We start from the raw sequence: 24041 nt of genomic DNA on the forward strand, positions 1-24041 counted from the left end.
GGGAGTCTGGTCAGAAAAAAGAGTAAGAACACACCACAATCTATTTTGGTCCTCATTTCATGTTGGTACATTCTTTTTAAAGGTCTATTATGTTTTAAAATTTAGAAAATATAATACACATTTAGATTGCCTGTTTTTCATTAGCAAGTAGTAATTTAACGACAAATAATTATCTACATTATACATTGTGGAATTTGTGGGTCATACAGTATGTATGTATATTTAAGATTTCATACATATGACCACTTTGCCACCAAGAAGGGTTGTAACAGATGAGCGATCCATATAGACGTCATTCTAATTCTTTCTAGGCTTTACTGAAACACACATGTGGAAAAAAAAAGATATTTTGTTCTTCTATTCTACAATATTTATTGTTTGGTGTATACTATGCCAGGCCTGGTCTTGGGGACTTGGGGTTATAGAAGGAAACAAAATGAAGACTTCATGGAGCTGTGGGAGCAATTACATCAAGGTATAGTTGAGAAGTGCTATGCGTAAAAGTAAAGAAGGCTAACACGGTCTGGCCGGGCTGGGTAGAGCTTTCTATTTGACTTGTGGTTGTGAAGGAACGAGTTTCTAGTAGGATGACATTCAAGCCGAGAACTGAAGAAGTGAGGGCAAGGGAGATCCAGACTCCGGGGGGCGGGGGATTAGTGTGCTTGGCCAGCTGACGGCGGAGCTAGGGGTGGGAGGCTAGGGCACCGTGAGCAATGAGGAAGTCACAGGACAGGCTATACTAGGTGGGCTCCAGGAAAGAGTCATGACTGCCAGCAGCCTGAGCTGACAGACCAACAGCACATTATGAAAGCTCATTTTGCAACGGCAACCTCCCATCTCCACACCCTGCAAAAAGAAAACTGCCCCAAGTACAAGAAGGCGCTCATTCACAACTCTAGCCTTCTAGAGCCTTATTCATAGAGGCGACACTTGCCGGAAAAACTTTCCAGATTCAGAGCCCCAGTGACCCCACATGCTCTCCCCAGCCCGGACGGTCACGGAGCAGAGCTGCGCCTGCGCAGTGGCGCTGCGCGGCCCCGCCTAGCCCATCCGTGGGCGGGGATCGCTTCTCCGGAAGCTGCCTGTGACTTCCCCGTTGACGCGTCGGGAGGGAGGCCCGTCGCAAAAAGTCGTGGTGGACCTTCCCTTTCCGTGGTGGACCCAGCGCTTTACGGTGCTGAGCTTTGCCGAGCTGGGAGATGTCGGCGGCGGGCTGGGTGGAACCTTTGGGTCTGCCCTGCAGCTTTGCGAAACGGGTCCTGGTGACCGGGGGTGCTGGTTTCATGTAGGTAACGGCGCCACTGGCCGAGCAGTGGCTCCCTGGAACTCCCGACCTTTTCCTGAGCTCTGCTTGCCACTGGCAGTTTGGGTCCAGCTTTTGCGGGGGAGGGGTCTGACATGGGGTCCTGATGCACGAACGGGATCCTCCTCCCTTCTCTCCTCTCCCTGGCCTGCGATGACGGGTTCTTTTGAAACTGCGACCTCTTGTAAACGCCTCCCTCCCAACGCAGGAGTGCTGTGCCACTGTCCCATTCTGGTTGGCCCAGATCCTTGCCACCTGGCACTTCTCCGAGTGCGCTCGCCAGACATAAGCTTCCCAGCCCGGAGCCCCCTACCATCACGAGGACGATTTGGGCAGTGAGATGGGGCTTGTATTATTTATTTATCAAGCAGGCTTGATAACGAGTCCTCTGTCTTGGTGCTTGGACCTGTGCTAGACTTGCGATGTCTGTTTCTCTCTCACACTCATTTGGTCAGCACGAACTCTGTCCACTTCCAAAGCTGTCACTAAGGGGACTTCTTCTTGGCCTCTCTTCCTCTTCCTCACCTGGATCACGGCCGTAGCTTCCGGCTTGACCATCCTGCTTGCACCCTTGGTCTTCCTCACACAGAGGCAGCGTTTCTGAACGAAATCAGATCTAGTTGCTGGGTGAAGTTTTGCTCCATCAGGCTTCCGTCCGAGGTAGAAGCTTCCCTGATGGAAAGACTCGAGCGCTCACGCCCTGCTTTCCCACTCGGATCCCTCGGTTTGCCACACCTGCCGCCCAAAAACTCTTGGCGTTCTTGGCACACACTAGGCTAGTTCTTGCTTTTGTCCGTAGGCCCTAGCCTTTGCTTCGCCTTTACTGCGGGTCGGTTTCCGCCCCTCAATTCATGGTGGTTTTTTTTTTTTTTTTAATTTTTTTTTTTTTTGACAGGCAGAGTGGACAGTGAGAGAGAGAGACAGAGAGAAAGGTCTTCCTTTGCCGTTGGTTCACCCTCCAATGGCCGCCGCGGCCAGCGCGCTGCGGCCGGCGCACCGCGCTGATACGATGGCAGGAGCCAGGTGCTTCTCCTGGTCTCCCATGGGGTGCAGGGCCCAAGCACCTGGGCCATCCTCCACTGCACTCCCGGGCCACAGCAGAGGGCTGGCCTGGAAGAGGGGCAACCGGGACAGAATCCGGCGCCCCAACCGGGACTAGAACCCAGTGTGCCGGCCCCGCTAGGCGGAGGATTAGCCTAGTGAGCCGCGGCGCCGGCCTTTTTTTTTTTTTTTTTTTTTGTATGCAGAGTGGACAGTGAGAGAGAGAGAGACAGAGAGAAGGGTCTTCCTTTGCCGTTGGTTCACCCTCCAATGGCCGCCGAGGCTGGCGCACTGTGGCCGGCGCACCCCGCTGATCCGAAGGCAGAAGCCAGGTGCTTCTCCTGGTCTCCCGTAGGGTGCAGGGCCCAAGGACTTGGGCCATCCTCCACTGCACTCCCTGGCCATAGCAGAGAGCTGGCCTGGAAGAGGGGCAACCGGGACAGAATCCGGTGCCCCGACCAGGACTAGAACCTGGTGTGCCGGTGCCGCAAGACGGAGGATTAGCCTAGTGATTCGTGGCGCTGGCCTCAATTCGTGTTTTTACTCACATATCACTGCCTTCAGAGGCCTTACCTAACCACTCTTTAAAATAGCCCCCTCCCAACTAACACACTGAGCCCCACCTGAAATTCTATGGCGGATTTGTGTTTGCTTGCTTACTGCCCGTGTTCCCACTCTAGATTGTAAACTCCCTAGAAGGCAGACTGGTGCATACCCAGGAGTGGAAGAATGGCTGACCCGTTTTATGAAGGTCCTCAGTAATTGCTGAATGGAATGACTGTATGAGTGACTAATAAACAGGAAACCCTCCTGCCCTCAGGAAACTCTATGTCTAGTGGAAGAAGAGTGAATTGGAGGTTCTTGTGTATTGCTCATTAGCACTGAAATCACCCCTTGTAATCTGACAGTCACTTGGCCAAGGGTACCAGGCAGGCAAGTTTCACTTAACGAGGAGTGGAACATGGAAATGAAGTAGTGCTTGTGTGAGAGCTGTGGTCCAGCCAGGGTATGTCCCAGAAAATGATGTGAAAGGGCTTCCAAGTACAAACTGCATTCATATTTTGCTCAAGGTCTCCCCCTGTTCCTGGGGGACCGTTGTTTTACGTCTGTAGTGACAAAACTATGGTCAATGATCTCATGGAGTGAGGCCCTGCTAGGCTACTCCGAAGCCAGGAGCCACTAGGGCCAAATAACTTAGGGTGGTTTCCATCGTATTGGCCTGGGAAACCTAGGTTCAGTCGTTGGATTCTGTGTCCCCTCCTCCTTCCCACCAGGATTCTGGTTCATACAATCAAATTCTCCTACCAAGAGAAAGCAGTTGTAGAAATTACTTTATAAGCATAGACAAGTGACCATGTTCATACTCATCTAATTTTTGCTTAATTACATCTGCAATTCCTGAAAAGGCACATAGTTTCAGTATGGTTGTGCGGACTGGTACCCATTGTACTTACCATCCTGCTTGACTCTCACATGAGCGGCACATGTGAACAGCATCATTTGACTAAACAAATATTTCTCCTTATATCCAGAACAGTACATTCTCTATTCTACATAGACTAAAGGGAGCATAAGACTTTGCTTATAAATATTGCGAAGTTTGGGGAAGGTATGTGTGTGTGTGTATAGTGTAGTTATATTGTTTCTGGTATCTGAAAAATTTAGAGTTATCTTTGAATGATTTCCAAGTATTTGATAGTTTAGGAAAACACTGTAGAATTTAGGAAGATTGACATTTTCCACCAACATAATTTTCTTTTCTTTGTAGTGCATCACATGTGATTGTCTCTTTAGTAGAAGATTATCCAAATTATATGATAATAAATCTAGACAAGGTGAGTTTTACAAAAATGAGCTTCATGCACTGAAATTGCATTTTAATTCTGTTAAAATATTTAAAACTACTAGAATCCTGTTTATATTTTCGTTTTTACTTAGTGGTTTTAGTGACGTAGAGGTCTGTGTAACCATGTGCTCATGCTGCATTTGATCTTATATAAAGTCTTCTGAAACTTTCACTTATTATGCTACTCTATAAAGTAATAGTTATAAATGCTGTATTTTTACCAAAAGAAAACCTTCACCCATTCTGAATTCAGTAGTTCATATAGTGGGATAACTCACATTTTTTGGTCTTGGGCTACTTTATTTTGTAATGTTGCATTTGTTTTCAAACTAATTCCTTTTCTGTAAAAAAAAAACCTTTCTAGTCTCTAGTGGCTGGAGGGAAAATTGGGCAGGTACTTTTTTTAGAGTAGAGGTTTATAAAAAGTTTCTTTGTGTGTATTCTGACAAAGAAACAAAGTTACTTGTTTTTGGCTTTTAAGATGTCAGTATCTTAAAATTTTTAAGAGATGATATGTTCTTCCATGTAATTATTAACATCTATGATCTTTAAAATAAATTAGTATTTTATGGGAAGAGCTAATGTTATCACTTTTTGTGTTGTCCCACCTTCCTGCTCCCATACTCTCTTAAGCTGGATTACTGTGCAAGCTTGAAGAATCTTGAAACCATTTCCAACAAACAGAACTACAAATTTATACAGGTATGGAATTCATATATAGCATCTCTTTAGTCATGCAGAGTTTATAAGATCTTTCTCCTTTATAAACTTGTGTAATATGGCCTTGGAAGGCATATTTTCAAAGACCTTTTGAAAGATCAGGTAATTTTATTTTTAAAGATTTATTTACTTATTTGAAAGCCAGAGAGAGAGAGAGACAGGCAGAGAGAGAGAAATCTTCTGGTCTGCTAATTTACTACGTGGATGGCTGCAATATCCAGGGCTGAACCAGGCCGAAGCCAGGAACCAGGAGCTCCATCCTGGTCTCCCTCAGGGGTAGCAGCAGAAGCACTTGGGCCATCTTCTACTGCTTTTCCAGGCACAGCGGGGAGCTGGGTCAGGAGTGGACTAGCAGGACTCCATCTGGCACTCTGATTTGGAATGCCAGTATCAAGCATAGTGACTTAGCTCACTGTGCCGCGGTACCTACCACTATAACTCTATTTGTATCCATAAAATTTAAAAGAACATATTAAGCAACCATTTCATAATTCTTTCTGTATAAGTATGTTCATTACTAAAGGATTGTTGAGAAGGTGTATTTGTAAAGCAATTAAATGCTTAAAAACATCAAAAGCACAAATATTTTACTTAATTGTGGAAAATACAGTTTCCTTTTTTTAAAAGATTTATTTATTTATTTGAAAGTCAGAGTTACACAGACAGAGAAGGAGAGGCAGAGAGGGAGAGAGAGAGAGAGGTCTTCCATCTGCTGGTTCACTCCCCAGTTGGCCGCAACAGCCGGAGCTTGGTCGATCTGAAGCCAGGAACTAGGAGCTTCTTCTGGGTCTCCCACATGGGTGCAGGGGCCCAAGAACTTGGGACATCTTCTGCTTCTTTCCCAGGCCATAGAAGAGAGCTGGATTGGAAGTGGAGCAGCCAGGTCTCGAACCGGCGCCCATATGGGATGCTGGCACTGCAGGCGGCAGCTATACCCCTTACACCACAGCGCCGGCCCCCAATACAGTTTCAAAATATCATTTCAGTTGTTACATTTACTTTAAATATATTTAAGTAATGGTTATTTCATAGGATTTTTCTAAAGCATTAAAACTTTCCCTATTAATATTCTGCTTGTAAGTTGGCAAGAATGTTATGAAAAAACTAGCACAGTACTTAGTAGTAATTGGTACTCAGTAAAATACTGTTTCACATGTACTTGGGGAAATATTTTGAATTGAAATGCTGGAGAAACACACCATTACTATATGTTCTTGACCACCTGATTAAACTTTGAAGATATTTGCTATTAAACTGGGAGGTGGGAAGGGAGAGATGCTGTAGTAAAAGTGATTTTTGTGAATGAGAGCACTCAGTGACACTTAGTGTTTTCATGTCTGCTTTTTCCTACAGGGTGACATATGTGATTCTCACTTTGTGAAACAACTTTTTGAAACAGAGAAAATAGATATAGTACTACATTTTGCTGCACAAACACATGTAGGTAAGCATTGTTTTATGTTATAATTAGTAGATTTTCCGCCCGTGGTTACCTAGTGTAAATCTAAAGTCCAGTAATGGGGCTGAATGAGTAGATACTTAGTACAGATCCTTGAAAGAGGATATACCTTGATGAACCGGAAAGTCAGGCCCGTGGTCACCATGTCATTAATATACCTGGCATTTTTACATTGTTTTTGTTAATTAGGTTGAAATACGTCTTCGAATGCTATCATAATGCCTTGAATTTAAACAGATTCAGCTTAGTGACTACTTCTGAAGGAGAGCAATGGGCAGATGAGCTTTCAACTGGGTATTTTCTATTCTTTTTCTTAAGTTGGGTAATAGGATACATAGGTAAACATTGCATTTTTATTTATACCACCTTATACAGCTGAGATATTTTCTAATAATGAGTCTAATATTTTTGTGACATATGTATAGAGCAGAATTTAGAAGCATGGTTAAGTAAAAAGTGGTGATGTGAGTAACCATGTAGCCATCACCTGAACAATAGACAGAATGTCAGAGAATCCTTTTTAGTAGTCATGCTACTACTACTTATGGCCTTGTTTCAGGTTATAGTTCCTTTGCTTCTAAATTTTCCTGTTTATATATTTATTCCTGAACAATGTATTGGTTGTGACTGCTTTTAAATTTTATTAACATGTATGTATAAAATTACATGTATGATTTTTTTGGTCTTGATTTTACAAAACCCATGGATATTCATCCATGTGGTTGAGTGCATGTAGTTTGTTCGTTTTCAGTGCCATACAGTATTCCAGTCTAAGGGTGCACCACAGTTTACTTACATATTTTACTTTTGATGGACATTTGAGTTCTTTACACTTTTGGACAATTTTGAACAGTACTATCCTGAACATTGTTAAACATGTGTTATTGCACACATTGGTACACAGTACTCTTGAGTATATAACTAGGGTTATAAGATCTGCCTACTTCAACATTGAGATCATGGCAGACTGCTTCCCAAAGTAATTATATCAGTTGTACTTCTCCAGGAATATATGAATTCCTATAACTCTAGATCTCAGTTTTGTCCAATTTTTCCATTTTTGCCAATCTCAGCACCATGTAGTAATCTCTCATTGTGCCTGTCACTTGTATTTTCCTTGTTTATTAACAAGATTGGATACCTTTAATGTGTTTTTTAGTTAATTGAATTCCTTATTTTGTGAAATGCTGTTGAAATATTTTGTCCATTTTTAAATTGGTTTACTTTTTTCTCTTGAAAAGAGGAGTTTCAGTGAGAAAAATGAGTAATAGTTTTTTTTTAAAGATTTATTTATTTATTTGAAAGGCAGCATTACAGAGAGGCAGAGGCAGAGAGAAAGAGAGAGAGAAAGAGAGAGAGGTCTTCCATCTGCTGGTTCACTCCCCAAGTAACCACAATGGCCACAGCTGGGCATATCTGAAGCCAGGAGCCAGGAGCTTCTTTCAGGTCTCCCAGGTGGGTGCAGTGGGTGCAGTGGCCCGAGGATTTGGGCCATTTTCGACTGCTTTCACAGGCCATAGCAGAGAGCTGGATTGTAAGTGGAGGTGCTGGGTCTTGAACTGGCGCTCATATGGGGTGCCGGCACTGCAGGCAGAGGCTTAGCCCACCATGACACAACTTCAGCCCCAGTTTTTATCTATCTATCTATCTATCTATCTATCTATCTATCTATCTATCTCTGTCTGTCTGTCTGTCTGTCTGTCTGTCTATCAAGGCAGAGTTACAGAGAGAGGAAAAGACAGAGAGAGAAGTCTTCCATCTGCTAGTTCACTTCCCAAATGGCTACAACAGCTGAGCTGGGCTGATCCAAAGCAGGGTGTTGGATTGGAAGTGGAGCAGCCGGCACTCAAACTGGTGCCCACATGGGTTGCCGACACCATAGGCAGAGGCTCAACCTACTATGCCACAGCCCCGGCCCCCATGAAATTGTAGTTTTTATACATTGTGGACATGAGCTCTTTATTATGTGTATTACAAATGTCTTTTCACACTCTGACTTCTCACGTTTTTGGTAGTATGTTTTGATAAATGGATGTTCTTTTATTTCTTTTTATTTAAAAAAAAATTATCTGAAAGGCAAGGAGAGAGACAGAGAGAGAGAGAGAGAGAGAGAGAGATCTTCTATATGCTGGTTCACTCCCAAGTGGCTACAACAGTTGAGGCTAGGCCAGGCTGAAACCAGAGCCAGGAACTCCATCTGGGTCTCTCACGTGGGTAGCAGGAACTCAGTTGCTTGCGCCATCATCTGGGGCCTAGGCACATAGCAGGGAACTGGATAGGAAACAGAATAGCTGGGACGTGAACTACTACCCCCATTTGGAATATGGACATCCCAAGTAGTGACTTGACCTGCTGCACCACAACGCCTGACCTGATGTTCTTAGTTTTAATGTAGCCGAATTTGTGTATGTCTTTTTCTTTACAGTCAATGCTTTTTAGTTTTAAGAAGTTCTTTCCTACCCCAAAGTCATGAAGGTACTTTCTCCTGTATTGGCTTCTAAAAGATTTATAATCTTGCTTTTTGCTTTTAGATTAGTAACCCATCTGACATTTTTTTTAAGATTTATTTATTTATTTATTTGGAAGTTAGAGTTACACACAGAGAGAAGGAGAGGCAGAGAGTGAGAGAGAGAAAGAGAGAGAGAGAGGGAGAGATATAGGGAGAGAGTGAGAGGTCTTCCATCCGCTGGTTCACTCCCCAATTAGCCGCAACAGCTGGAGCTGTGCTGATCCAAAGCCAGGAGCCAGGAGCTTCTTCTGGGTCTCCCACATGGGTGCAGGAGCCCAAGTACTTGGGCCATTGTCTACTGCTGTCCCAGGCCATAGCAGAGAGCTGGATCGGAAGTGGACCAGCCAGGACTCGAACCAGTGCCCATGTGGGATGCTGGCACTGTAGGGAGCAACTTTACCCACTGTGCCACAGCGCCGGCCCCTGAAATTTATTTTTATATGTGTATGAGGTAGGGGGCTAATTCCATTTTCTCCATTTGAATACCAAATATTCCTATTCTATTTATTGAAAAGTTCACTGGTTTTGTCACGTGTCAAGCACTCTGATTCGTGTTTCTCTGTCTCTGTTCTTTTCATTTATCTGTTTGTCTATGCTGATTACACTCTATATGGATGAACATAGTTAATTCACATCTGGTAGAGTAAATTCTTTTATGTTTTCAATGATAAAGCACTTGGGCACTCCAGCCAGCAACTGATGAGATACTTGCCAACACTTGTTGCCAATCTTCTGTGGTTTTTTTCCCCTTTTACTGCTGAGGTTGAAAACCTTTGCATTTTTTTTATTGGGTTATCTTCCTCCTTTTCTTATTGGTACATCCTCTCTAAAAAGTTCCTGTTTAAGTTTCCTGTCCATTTTCTATTGAGTGTCAATTTTTTCCTTACAGATCTTTGTGAGTCTTTTAGCATTGATTCAAGCCTTTTGCAATTATCTTCTTTTGGTTTGCAGTTTGCCTTTTTACTTTCTTAATGGTGTCTTGTGATAGGTGAATGTTCTTTATTTCAATGTAGTCTATATTTATTTATTTGAAAATCGGAGCTACAGAGAGAGGGAGAGATAGAGAGATCTTCCTTCTGCTGGTTCATTCCCCAGATGACTACAACTGCATGGGCTGGGTTAGGCCAAAGCCAGGAGCCAAGAGCTTCATCCTGGTCTCCCACATGGGTGCAGAGACCCAGGCACTTAGGCCATTTTCCTCTGCTTTTCCAGGCTATTAGCAGGGAGTTGCATTGGAAGTAGAGCAGCTGAGACCTGAACTGGTACCCTTATGGAATGCCAGCACTACAAGCTGCAGCTTTAATTGCTACGGGACAACACTATCCCCATCAATCTTTTCTTTTATGGGTAGTCTTCTTGATACGCTCTGTAGGATTTCTTTTCCTACTTCCAAAATCATGGAAATATTTTCATATTCTTTTCTTGAAAATTATTGTTTTACCTTTTGCAATTTGATTTTTTTCCCCATATCACTATCAGTTTGACTCAACATTGTTGAGTGTAAAGATTTGACCTTCCCCTATTGCCACTTCATCATAAATCATGTGTCCAGTGTGTTTAGCTCTATTTTTTGGGCTCTGTTCTATTGGCTTTTGTCTCTCCTTATGCGGGTATCACTCTGTCTTATTACTGTTACTTTATAATTCTTGATACCAGCAAAGCAAACCCACCTACATCTTACTCAAAAAAATTATCTTTGATATTGTTGATCTTTTCTAGCTATGTTTGTTTTCTATGTAATAAATTTCTGCTGTTACCTCTACTAATATTTCTACTTTGTTTGAATTTTTTTTTCTAACTCTTTGTGATATATCTAGCCTACTAATTTTAAGGTTTTCTGTACTGTATATGTTTAGGCTGTGAATTTACTTCTAAGTACTGCTTTACCTGAACTTTACAAATTTTCTTATCCTATTTTCATTACCTTTTGTTTTTAGGATTCTGATTTCTTCTTTAGTCTGTGGATTACACAGACATGTACATCTTAATTTTCACATGTGTGAATTTTCTTTCTGTTATTGATTTCTAGCTTAATTGTATGTGGCTCGAAAAAATACTGTGTCATTCCAGTCATTTGTGCTACAGTCTGCTTTTTGGTACAGTATATGGTCACTTTCAATAAAATGTTGTATGTATTGAAAGGAACGTTACTATGAAAACCTTAGGTTCACTGTTCCTTATACTTGGATTAGGTTAAGTTGGTTAATCATATTTTTTAAAACTCCTGTTTACTTCTGGTGGATTGAACCTCTTATTCATATAATCTTCTTCCTTGGTGATGTATACTATCTTGAAGTCCAATTTGACGTTAATATAGCTCTATCACTTTCCTTTTGATTCGTATTCTTACAATAGGTCTGTTTTCATCTTTTTATTTCCAGTCTTCATCTAGCTTTATGGTTTAGCTGCATGTCTTAGAAGCCACATGTGCTTGGATTTTTTTTTTTTTTAATCTGTTCCAACCATCCTTGGTATTTGCCTTCACTCTTGAGCTTGTTGATTTATTTGGTTTTATTTCTACCATTTCATCGTGTGCTATTCTTACCTGTTCTGTTCTCTTGCTTGCTTTCTAAACTTTTTAAAAATTCTTCCTTGTATTTTTGGTTCAATTCTTTTTTTATTTTTAGATTGATGCTTGCTTTATCAAAGACTCACATTAGCAATTTTTCTTACTCTCTTTTTCTTCTACTAATTTGGAACTTACATAACTTGTCTGTATTCTTTAAATGGTTACCCTACAAATTGCACTTGTGTCATTAACTTAGCAAAGTGTAAAGTCCTTCAAAACCTTTGCCCTCCTCCTGTGTCATACACTTTAACTCTGTTTATTCATTCCCACATCTGTTTTTAATCTAGAATTCTATCTGGTTTTGTTTTCCAATCCTACTAGACATTATTACTTTATGTAGCTGGTATTCATGGTTATTAGGGATTTGCAATATTCTAATTATATCATTTATTTATTTTCCATTTATGTCTACAAAAAAGCTAGATTTAATTTTTTTAAAGAATTATTTTTATTTATTTTAAAGACAGAGTTACAGAGAGGTAAAGCCAGAGAGAGAGGTCTTCCATTCCTCTGGTTCACTCTCCAGTGACCACAACGGCCAGAGCTGAGCTGATCTGAAGCTAGGAGCCATTCGCTTCTTCTGGGTCTCCCACACACATGCAGGGGCCCAAGGACTTGGACCATCTTCTACTGCTTTCCCAGTCCATAGCAAGGAGCTGGATAGGAGGAGGAGCAGGCAAGACACAAACCAGTGCCCATATGGGATGCCAGTGCTGCACGCTGGGGCTTTAACCTGCTGTGCCACAGTGCTAGCCCCTAGGTTTAATTCTTGATTCATTTTATTTATTTACTAAATTCTATTGCAATGAATTAGTTTCATAGCATCTTCATTTTCTTTGTTTTTGGGGGGTATTATTGTGAGTTCATGGATTCTTCAACACATTAGATTTTATTGTTTTAATCAATTACAGTTACTTTTCTTTTTTATGTTCAATTTGGCCCACCTTTAGCCGTTAAGAGCTTGTTGCTTTCTGTGTCCTTGTTGATATCACATTAGTAGTCTTTGATGTTTACCCTCTGATTTTAGCTTGTTGATATGTTTGGATTTAATTCTGTGTACAGTAAGAACACAGGATGCTCCAGGCTCATCTTCAGTGTTTCTTCCCAAGATCTAAATCAACCCTTTGCCTGAGGATCCTTGATTCTTTTGAATGGGAAATGGTATTCAGAGGTCACAATCTGGACACTAAGACTGGTCATTGCTGCTGGTTGGATATTTCTTCTAGGCTTTTTCAGTTGATACAAATAGGGAATATTTATTTATTGGTCTGTTTGTTTAAGAGTAAATATATCCTGAGTTCATACTAGGATGTCTAATTGAAGTTCAGAGTTTTTATTTAACCTCATTGATCTTACTTCTGTATCTTCTTTATCAGTTCTTGACAGCAACATTCTCATTACTCATTTACTTTATTCCATAACACACAAAACAGTACAACAGTACCAGCATTATTTCTGACAATATGATAGCTGAAAATCCTTTTAAGAATCGTAAGAGTGGCCGGCGCCGCGGCTCACTAGGCTAATCCTCCGCCTTGCGGCGCCGGCACACCGGGTTCTAGTCCCGGTCGGGGCACCGGATTCTGTCCCGGTTGCCCCTCTTCCAGGCCAGCCCTCTGCTGTGGCCAGGGAGTGCAGTGGAGGATGGCCCAGGTGCTTGGGCCCTGCACCCCATGGGAGACCAGGAAAAGCACCTGGCTCCTGGCTCCTGCCATCGGATCGGCGGGGTGCGCCGGCCGCGGCGGCCATTGGAGGGTGAACCAACGGCAAAAGGAAGACCTTTCTCTCTGTCTCTCTCTCTCACTGTCCACTCTGCCTGTCAAAAAAAATAAAAAAAAAAAAAAAAAAAAGAATCGTAAGAGTGATATTTGGCCTGGTGTTTCTTTCTTTTTTTTTTTTTTTTTAAAGATTTATTTGAAAGTCAGAGTTACAGAGAAAGGAAGAGACAGAGAGCTCTTCCATCCGCTTGTTCACTCCTCAGATGGCTGCAATTGCTGGGGCTGGGCCATGCTGAAGCCAGGAGCTTCTTCCAGGTCTCCCACATGGGAACAGGGGCACAAGCACTTGGGACATCTTCCACTGCTTTCCCAGGCCATTAGCAGGGAACTAGATCAGAAGTGGAGCAGCCGGGACTTGAACCAGCGCCCCTATGCAATACTGGCATTGCAGGCCACTTTAACCTCTGTGCCACAACGCTGGCCCCTGCTGTCCTGGTGTTTCTGATGCCTGCATCCCATATCTGGGTGCCTGGGTTTGAATCCTACTCCCAGTTCCACCTTCTTGCTAATGTACACCCTGACACAGCAGGTGATGGTTCAAGTCTTTGGGTCCCTGCCACCCATGAGGAGATATGGATTAAGTTCTTGGTTCACAAGCATTTGGGGAGTGAACCAGCAGATGGCAGCTCTCACTGTCTCTTTCTTTCTGTCTCTTTGCTTATTAAGTAAATAAAAATTTAAAAACAGAAAGTTTTGCATGAGGTGTTTGTCCTTTAATAGTTTCCTATTAGGTATGTGGTCAAATTATTTTGCTTTAAAGAAACTTGAAATAATTCCTTGTATAGTTATATAACCAAGTAAATATGTAGTTAGAGCCATTTGTCTGATTTTGCTTCTGATTTATAGCAACTGCTGCTTTTTCTTTTTGATTTAGTTCTGTTTTTCAATTATATAAGATATGTATACAGTTCCAAGATTAAATCTACCAAATAAGATTTATTTAGAGAAATCTAATTTTGAACCCTATTCTTTCTACTGTATTCGCCGCATTGTCCTGTAGATAACTTTCTATGCTTTAGTTTTGTGATCTATCCTTTTTTAAAACAAACAGTATCAACAATCCTACTGCCCTTCTTGGACAAGTGGTAGCCTGTAATACACATTTTATCTTTTTTTTTTTAAGATTTATGAATGTATGTGTGTATGTATGTGAAAGGCAGAGAGGAAAGAGAGAGAGAGAGAGAGCTTCCATCCTTTGGTGCACTCCCCAGATGGCTGCAACAGCTCCAGCTGGGCCAGGCTGAAGTCAGGAGACAGGAACTCTATCCGTGTCTCCCACAAGGGTGGCAGGGGCTCAAGTACTTGGGAAATTTGCTGCTGCTTTCCCAGGCACATTAGCAGGGAGCTGGATTGGAGGTGGAATGGCTGGTGTTGGAACTGGCACTCATCTGGAATGCCTGCAATAGTGTAACCCACTGCACTACTAAGCTGGCTCCCATATTGTTAAGTTTTTGAATTTTTGCCAGTGTGATAAGCAAGAAATGCTATCTCTGAATTTTTAATTCAAATTTTCTTTCTATAAGTGAAGTTGAACATCATTAGCTTAGGGACTGTTTGTATTTCTCTCTCTCTAAATGATTTATGTATCCTACTCAGTTTTCTTTTTTGGGGGGGTTATTCTTAATATTTTTTAGAAGTTATTTGTAGATTGAAGAGATTAACTGATAAAATTATCCCTGATAGTGAAAATATTTTTCCCAGTTTGTTGTATGTCTTTTTACTTTGTTATTTAACATTGTTTTCATTTGTGTTTAACCATGAAAGAATTTTTACATAGTCAGAATTTTCAAGTTAAGACAATTAAGAAAGGCTCCTACCCCCCTGCCCTTTCCTGGCTAGAGAGGTTATTTCAAAGTAAATTTATTTTTAAATGATTTATCCAGCACTTATTGATCTGAAAAGCCTAGCCCTCTAATTTCAGAACCTAGTAATTTCAAACTTTTTAAAAATTTAACAACATTTTAAATTCAGGTGTATCTTATCTTATTTTCTTCTTTTCAGAATAAGAAAATATTTGCTGTACACTTAGCACTGATAATTTTTGAAGGCTCTAGGAATTTACGTACACTATGTGATTTAGATTTAAAGAAATGATAAATATGTTATTTTTGAAATTATTGCAATAAAGGAAATGAATAGCACTTTCCTTGTACCTGAGTCCCTCCTTTGTTATTTGTTTTGTCCCTTAGGTGGAATCATTCTAGCTTTGTTTCTCTTCCTTTGTAGATCTTTCATTTGTCCGTGCTTTTGAGTTTACATATGTTAATGTTTATGGGACTCACGTTCTAGTCAGTGCTGCTCATGAAGCCGGAGTGGAAAAATTTATTTATGTCAGCACAGATGAAGTGTATGGAGGTAGCCTTGACAAGGTAAGCGTAGAAAATGTGTGTGTCACCTCTTACCACGAACCATGAAACAGATCTGTCCTCTTACCTACACTGGCACTCTCCAAAATGTTATTCCATTGTCTCTTCTGTTCAAATCAAATGATGCTGCCCCCAAATGGGAAATGACAGCCTAGTGTTGCACAGATTAAACATCACTGGACTGTTTGGCAGGAGAGCACCAGCTCTCCTACCTTTTTGTCTTAACAAACATGATGAATGTTATTCCCATGGATGAATGCATAAGTGAGTCAGATGGCAGTGTCCCTACCATCTGCTCACCTTCCTCTTCTCGTAAGGAAAACACTGGAATGTCGAAGAGAGAGTGTGCAGTTATTGTAGACATTGAAATTGTAGACATTATATTTTGTCCACAAAAATATGACTCTATTCTCCCGTCTCCATTTTTCATAGTCAGTATTTCAGTGACCTCATTTTGTTTTATTTATTTTATTTTTAAATAAATTTTTATTTTACTAAAGCACAAACATGCTGAAAAAAATCACATTGTTCAGAAAGACTTTACCGTGAGAAGTGAGAAGTGGAGACCCCAACTGTTTCTTCTCAATCCCTAGTCTTGCTTTTGAGAAGCAACCATTGTCATATCTCTGTAATTTTTTATCAGATAAATGACTTCCTTCCTGCACCCTTGTTACCGTCTACCAGATCTGACACAGAAGCCAGAATCATGGCATTACGCTCCTCAGGCCCTCTCTGTGTTTTTACCCTGGCTTCAAGCTTTGACAGGTCCTGGCCTCCCACAGCCCTCTGGTCTCATCTCCCATCTGTTTTCCCTCACAGTCTCTTTTTGGGGTTCCTTTGGAGACCTTACAAGGCCTTGGCACTTGCTGTCTCCTGTGCTAGCCTTGTTGGGTTGTTGTGAGCACTGCATGCCGGCAGGGTTCAAGGAATGGCTTTTATAACACAGTGATTGACATTTCAAATTCGTAATAAGTTTTCTGAAGTTCCTACTTAGAAAGTGTGCATAATACTTTTCAACTATTTTTTTTTAATCAGGAATTTGATGAATCATCACCCAAACAACCTACAAATCCATACGCGTCATCCAAAGCGGCTGCTGAGTGTTTTGTGCAGTCTTACTGGGAGCGGTACCAGGTAAGAAGTGGTCTCAGTCACTCTTGATGCATTTTCCTTCGGACTTAGGTATCGAAACTCCCAAGTCGGCATCCATTTTTAGAGTAGAAGCACAACTTCAGACAAGGTATGTAGGAAGGAATTTGAACAACTGATGTACTGTATTGTGTGGACAAAATAAGACCTACCTGACTTGTAGAGTTCATAATTAAAAGCATAAATTGAATATACATTTTTTTTTCCTATTTCAGTAACTGGTTACAGCTACAGTGTTACAGCCATAGTGAAAACTCTGTTGGAATCCTATGAGATGGAGGTGGACAGATTCCCCTTCCTGCCACGTGCTTCCATCTGCATGATCAGTCCCTCGGCTCCTCACAGAGGGGAGGTCGACTTGCTTCTTTGGTGGCTCTGACAGCCTTACCCAATATTAGTCTTCAGTCCAGATCTCCTGCTTTGGCTTCCCACTGACTTGGGGCGTTATTAGGAACAGGGTCAGAAAGCCAAGCCAGGCCTGCGCCGCGGCTCCCTAGGCTAATCCTCCGCCTTGCGGCGCCGGCACACCGGGTTCTAGTCCCAGTCGGGGCACCGGATTCTTTCCCGGTTGCCCCTCTTCCAGGCCAGCTCTCTGCTGTGGCCAGGGAGGGCAGTGGAGGATGGCCCAGGTGCTTGGGCCCTGCACCCCATGGGAGACCAGGAGAAGCACCTGGCTCCTGGCTCCTGCCATCGGATCAGCGCGGTGTGCAGGCCGCAGCGTGCGGGCCGCAGCGGCCATTGGAGGGTGAACCAACGGCAAAGGAAGACCTTTTTCTCTGTCTCTCTCTCTCACTGTCCACTCTGCCTGTCCAAAAAAAAAAAAAAAAGCCAAGCCATGGAAATCCTTATGATATTCTTGCCTTTTGTAGCATTGGTCCTTTCCCCTTTCGTGGAAGCTCTTTATATTTTTAAGGGTTAGGACAATGTGGACAGTCCACTTTGAAGTTTTATAGCTAACGAAATGGACACTCTTAGAAGTGGTCTCTGAAGTAATCAAGTGGAAAGTCCTTAGTGGTCTGCTGTCAGACTCGCAAGCCCACCTCCACCTGCATTCATCCTCGCCTTGTCCAGACAAGGAGCTTCCTTACAGAATCTCTGCCATCCCTGAATGCCATCCTCCGCAGTACTTTTAGGAACCTTACATTAGAAAAAAATCTCTTCACTCTCTGCTTGAAATGTGTGAAATTGTCTAGACAGAGGCGCTTGTATTTGAAAACTTGGTTATTTTTAAAATGATGATACCAGACTTTTCCATTACCTTAATGTTGAATACTCTTTAAGTTTCCAGTTGTCATCACAAGAAGCAGTAATGTTTATGGACCACATCAGTATCCAGAGAAGGTAAATTTTACTTCTGAATGCATAATGATGTTTTTATTGGCTATGACATATCCTTATTTAAAATAATCTCTCTTGAGTTTTTCTCTAAAATAATTTGTTATATTTATCCATAATGATAGATGTTGTAAAGGCCACATCCAAATCCCATTGACTTAGAGTTTGAGGACTTCACTTGAAGTCTCAACTTGACACCAACTGGTGTGACCTTAGGCCGTTTGATGATCATTACCTTTAAACAAGGGATAATGAAAATACTTAAAATTTTGGTGGATCCACTGAGACAATGTGTGTGAAAACGCCTTGTGTTTTCCAGGACCCTAAAGAGCCATAGAGGCCTCCCACCACTGCCAAGTGCAGTTAGAACTCTGAGTTTGCGGTCAGACTAATATATGTCAGCAGAGACAGCAAGTTAAAAGCCAGTCAGATAATGATGCATGAAGCTTGTACCATGTTTGACTTCTACCAGCTGTCTAACTATTCTCCAACTCATTTTTGTTACTGTAGGCTTGAATGGCTTCCAGAAAGTAATATAAGTAGTGCACAAGGGAATGTAATTAAAAGGTTAAAAATGCCTGCACAGTTGGTTTTGTATCATTAAGTGCAATTTTCGGTAACTGTTGCCTGCTCTGCCTACATTTGGAACCTGGTTTTCTCTCTTGCCAGTTGGTTATATTGATCTATTTGCCCAAGGAAAAGGGTAAATGGTAATAATAGCTACTTTGCTTAATTTTCAGAGTATTCTTAACAGGGTTATTATAAATTTAGTAATTTCTTTGATTCAAGGACAATGACTTTTTTTCATAACTCCACAAGCACTTAGTAAGTAGGTAGTTACATATAAAGCAATATTAAAGTATGATTCCTGGCCATATGAAATCCACCCAAAGGTGAGCTTTTTATGAGAACAAACTTTACATGAGGGCTTCTGAATTTTTCCATTATTAGTTTATCTTAGGGTAACCCATTTTTACAAAATATCAAACTGTCTGAGTTGTTTAAGTTCATTAAGTATTAGATTTTTTATAAACTCTTGGTGAAAGGAATTTAAATTTAGCCATATGTATATTTCTTAATAATTTAATTCTATGATGAGTTCTGATTCATTTTAATGAGTTAATTTGCCAAGTCTGAAATGGTATTTAAATATTCTTTTAGGTTATTCCAAAATTTATATCTTTGCTTCAACACAACAGAAAATGGTATGTTGTTATTTACCGTGATCCCTGGATGCTTTTCTGGTGTGTCTTTTGGTAGTATTTGGTGACAGTCTTTTCTTGAAAGTGAAAAAGTTTTAGAATTGGAGGCCATGGAATTACCTGTCCCATCAGATTTAAGAATTTTTTCTTCATACATTGTCATAGTTTTCAAAATAATTATGCTATGTAAGTCATTATAATTTACTTACTAAGATAATTTCAGTTCGCAAATGATCTAGCATAGAAATTGGAATTACAGCATTAGAATGTGTATCTTTATATAATTTTACTTTCTCAAAGGATTTATCTGATAGTAATGAATTCATGGATAAAGTTAATGAGTAGATATTTCTCAGGGATCATGTGTATTTGCCACTGTCTTACTGAGTACCCTCAGGAGGCTTGGGGATCAGGTACAGTTAGGAGAATTTGGATTTTCAGTTAGCAATTCCTGGAACCCTTGGGGAATTGGATTTTCTTGAGTTGAATGGGTCATTTCTTTACCGTGATGTGGGAGAGCTTACTCTTTTTTTTTCCCCCACATTTTGATTCTGCTTCATTTCATCTTTTTAGCTGCATTCATGGATCAGGGCTTCAAACAAGAAATTTTCTTTATGCTACTGATGTAGTAGAAGCATTTCTCACTGTCCTCAAAAAAGGAAAACCAGGAGAAATTTATAACATTGGAACCAATTTTGAAATGTCAGTTGTCCAGCTTGCCAAAGAACTAATACAACTGGTATGTATCTCTTGTGATACTCTCAGAATTGTCACTAATTTAGTCCATATCAAGAGTTTGTAGTTTACTCAATTTCAAAGCAAATGAGTAGAAAATGAAGTTCTGAAGTTGTATCCCTTATTTTTCTTCATTCACTGTATATATCTTAATTGTAAGAAATACCTTAATTTCAGAAATATAAAATTGTGTGTCCTAGAATCAAGGAACAATGCTGTTCCTGTATAAAATAATTATGGTTATGCGTGCATATCAGTGTTAGCAAACATTGGTTGTAAGTGTTATGGTTTGCTAGATGAGGGACCCAAATAGGTAACCAAAAGTTGAGAATATTCATTTTCTCCTGAAGTTTATGCAATGTGTATTCTTTCTGAGCTTCGGCTAGAACTTGGATTGCAGAGTGTGGCAGGCCTTAGGAAAGTGATGCTCATTTCCGCCGTCTCCCCCGCTTCGAGGCAGTTGTTCCTCTTGTCTTTTTAATCAGCTCTGAAGCACCATTGTTATTCTCGGCTCTCATTTTATAATTTGGCTTAAAAACCTCTTCCATTTTGACAGATCAAAGAGACCAATTCAGAGTCTGAAATGGAAAATTGGGTTGATTATGTTAACGATAGGTGAGTAACAAGTTAAAACGCTGGAGGAAGGTTGCGAAATCTTTAGTACTTATAAAACTATAAATTATAGAGACTTAACTGAAAATAGTTTATCTCGAATTTTTTGGTAACATATTGCTTTCCTAACTATGAACGCCTATGGATTAGGTGTAGCACTATTACTTACTAGCTATGTGACTTAAAGAAAGTTAGTGATCCTTTCCAAGTCTGAGGTTAATTATAAAGTATAAAAAGCATGGGACCCAGGTCTTGGCACTGAAGAGTTCTAATAAGGTTGTATGTATTCATGTCTTCATGTATCAGACATTTATGAAGGGACTTCTGGGTGCCAGCCACTGCACGCATACCTAGCTTATGACTGAAGGTAAGAACAGGATAAGGCACAGAGTGGGTTAGGTGTCAGGGATTGTAGATGACATTTTTTATTTAATTTGCAGATTTTTTGTGATAAGCGTGTCACCCGGGAGAGAATCACTTTACAAAAATAAATTGTATTATGGTGAAGATCTCTGAGTTATATCTCTTAGTACTTAAGTTTGTAAATATTTATCTACAATGTCATTTTAAATCTGTTCTGTTTTCCAAGACCAACCAATGACATGAGATATCCAATGAAGTCAGAAAAAATACATGGTTTAGGATGGAGACCTAAAGTGCCTTGGGAAGAAGGAATAAAAAAAACAAGTATGTTATAAATTGACCTTTTAGAGGGAGATTCAGAAAAACTTAAATGGAAAGAAGTTTATTTTTAGAACATCGTGTGAATTCAGTAGAATATTGTGATGAATCATTTGTAGTTTTCAAATTGTTACATTCACTATATTTCTAGTTATAGTACTGTGATTCCTAAACATTTTGAATTTCATAGGCTAACTTGTGATCAGTTTTCTTGTATCTTACTATCATTAGTCAGTTTCCTATTTCATTGATTCTGAGGTACACGTCTTTTCACTTTCCTCCCACCTCTGAAAGATGGGTGTTTTGTAATCCCTAATTTTTTGTAATTCCCATTGTACCTTTCCTCCTTAGTGGCATGTAAAATTACAGTCTGTCTTAAGATCAGTGCATCTTAGATCACTGAAATATAGATAATTGCAGGCTCTGAGCATGTTAAGTCATTTTGTATTGAAACAAACTGGTTGGCAACAAACTCAGTGTGCACCAATAAATCTATTAAAGTAAGTGCATATAAATTTGCACATTTATATATATATACATATGTTAAAGCTTTATTTATAAATATACTTATGAGGAAAGATATATCCAAATGCAGGAAAAAAAGTCTTGATTCAGAGCTTGAAGTATAAATACTTGTACTAAATATTTAAAAGCAAAATTAAAGATAATCTAAAACCATCAAGTTTCTTTTAACTAAAAAAGTGATATATTGATAGTATAGCAACATAAAATAATTTTATGTTAATGGAGAGAAATTCACATGTCACTATGCCTCTGATGCAGTAATATCATATTTATATGAATATATATTATACTTTTTTCTATAACCTTAAAAGCAATGCAAATGACTTATCTCTGCTTCTTTTAATTCCTTAAAATCAGAATGTCTTAAGTAGTGAAACCAACAAATTCAGCATTGAAGGGGATTTTAAGTTCAGAGAAGAAAAACAATAAGGTTGATTTTGAATTCTAAGTTTTTCAGGTGGGGAAATATCTTCTGATTAACTTCATTATAAGTTCAAAATCAAATTGCATATGTCATTGAATTACCCTCGCCTGCTGATTAACTGATGGACAAGACTTTTTGTACTTAGCAGGGACTCAGGAAATGTTAGTTAATTGATATTTAGTTTTTAATTTTTAATTTTTGTCTTTTATGTTTTTCTATTAGTTGAGTGGTACAGAGAGAATTTTCATAACTGGAAGAATGCGGAAAAGGCATTAGAACCCTTTCCAGTACAACCGCCATTTATATAACCAGGACAGTTTCCAGATAAAGAAGAAGATTATCCTACCTCAACAAATGATAGCAAATCAAGTGACCAAATGAAGTGTCCTCTCTTCATCTGGAATTAGATTCATGACTTTCTGTGTGAAAGTCTAGTGCAAAATGCTTCAGTCTTTGGAAGAGTTTCAGTGTTGGCACACGATTTCCTTATCAAAATTCTCTCAGAAATTTTTTTTCTCCTAGAAATTAAGAAGAAGTAGACAAAGAAAGACTGTCCCAAGGCATGGGCCAGAAGTAGTTGTCTCCTGTTCTGAGAACAAAGACAGGATGTGGTGCTGGGAAGATGGCCATGAACTCAGTGGGCTTCCCAACCATTCCCAGGACCTGGGGAATCAAGTTGCCATTTGTAGGCAATATAGGATGAGTCTCACACCCTAATTTACTTTTTTTTTTTTTTTTTAAATAACAAGCCTGAAGTTCTGCTATAATTGTTTTAAAAACAGAACAAAATGGAAGCATATCTAGCACTTTTTAACTTTTGATGATTCTAAAAAATAGATAAGTTAAATGCTTTTTAAAAGAAGGTTGTAAAGTTTTTATGTTTTCAAAATTAGGTGTTGATCTATATGTAACCTCTGTTGGAGAAACTTTATCATGTGGTAGCCATTTAAAATGATTTTATTTATGAAATTCTCAATATTGTAAGGTATTTAATGTAGAATGTGATCTTTTTTTAGTAATGTATTTTTATGTTGGTATAGAAAAATTAAAAGGAAAATTTGGAGGGAGGGTGTTGTGGCTCAATGGGTTAAGCCACTGCTTGGGACGCCTGCATCTGTTATCAGAGTGCCTGGGATTCAGACCCTTCTCTGCTTCTGATCCAACTTCCTACTAATGGGACTGGAAGGCAGCAGTTGATGGCCCAAGTACTTGGAAGACCCAGATGGAGTTCCTAGCTCCTGGCTTCAGCCTGGCCCAACCCAGGCCATTGAGGGCATTTGGAGAGTGAACCAGGAAATGAAAATATCACCCTCAATCTCGCCCTTGCTTTTGTCTCACTCCCCCTCTCCTTTTCCCCTGTGTCTCTTTGTCAGTCTGCCTTCCAAATAATAAATATTTTTTAAAAACCCTAATTTCTAAAAAATAAAAATAAATTATGTATTTGTAATCCTTCTTTGCCCTAAAGAATATTTTTTAAAACTTGAAAAAGTAACTGATTGGATTTTGGGTTGAGAAAGGGAAAGGAAGCTGGGTGGCCCTTTATTAAGAGTGTGGGTTTTCATATGGAGGCTTTGAAACTCTCCATTAAAATGTCTTCATTCACTTTTTAAATATGATTGGTACTAGACATGCACTGTCCTGACTGAGGGTAAGAAGGACAGTTACGTCAGCTGGGTCTTGCAGGAAGCAGATGCCTATACAGATGAGAAGGAGGAAGCAACACTGGGCAGTATAGAGTTGCTGGCACTGGCAAGGCAGGCAGAAAGGCCAACCAATATGGAAAAAGG

General features: G+C 40.1%; 1 protein-coding gene across 6 annotated transcripts; it reads left to right on the forward strand.

Annotated features, from left to right (window-relative positions):
* Positions 1-1038: 1038 nt before the first annotated feature.
* Positions 1039-23701, forward strand: TGDS (TDP-glucose 4,6-dehydratase). Of its 6 annotated transcripts, none has more exons than XM_089303491.1 (12): positions 1039-1174; positions 4113-4179; positions 4824-4892; positions 6264-6354; positions 15452-15594; positions 16627-16725; positions 18022-18081; positions 19237-19280; positions 19851-20016; positions 20569-20627; positions 21214-21311; positions 22477-23701. In XM_089303491.1, the coding sequence occupies exons 2-12, from the start codon at positions 4159-4161 to the stop codon at positions 22560-22562; spliced, it is 936 nt and encodes a 311-aa protein (XP_089159617.1). In that variant the 5' UTR covers positions 1039-1174; positions 4113-4158; the 3' UTR covers positions 22563-23701. The 6 variants fall into 6 exon arrangements, 5 of the variants coding, with proteins under 5 accessions (XP_089159617.1, XP_002713048.2, XP_008258321.2 ...); XM_002713002.6 differs by having other exon boundaries at positions 1069-1285; XM_008260099.5 differs by having other exon boundaries at positions 1072-1289.
* The last annotated feature ends 340 nt before the right edge of the window (positions 23702-24041 follow it).

This window comes from Oryctolagus cuniculus, chromosome 9 (assembly GCF_051225735.1).
Source record: "Oryctolagus cuniculus isolate XC-2025 breed Fujian yellow rabbit chromosome 9, ASM5122573v1, whole genome shotgun sequence".
NCBI lineage: Eukaryota > Metazoa > Chordata > Mammalia > Lagomorpha > Leporidae > Oryctolagus > Oryctolagus cuniculus.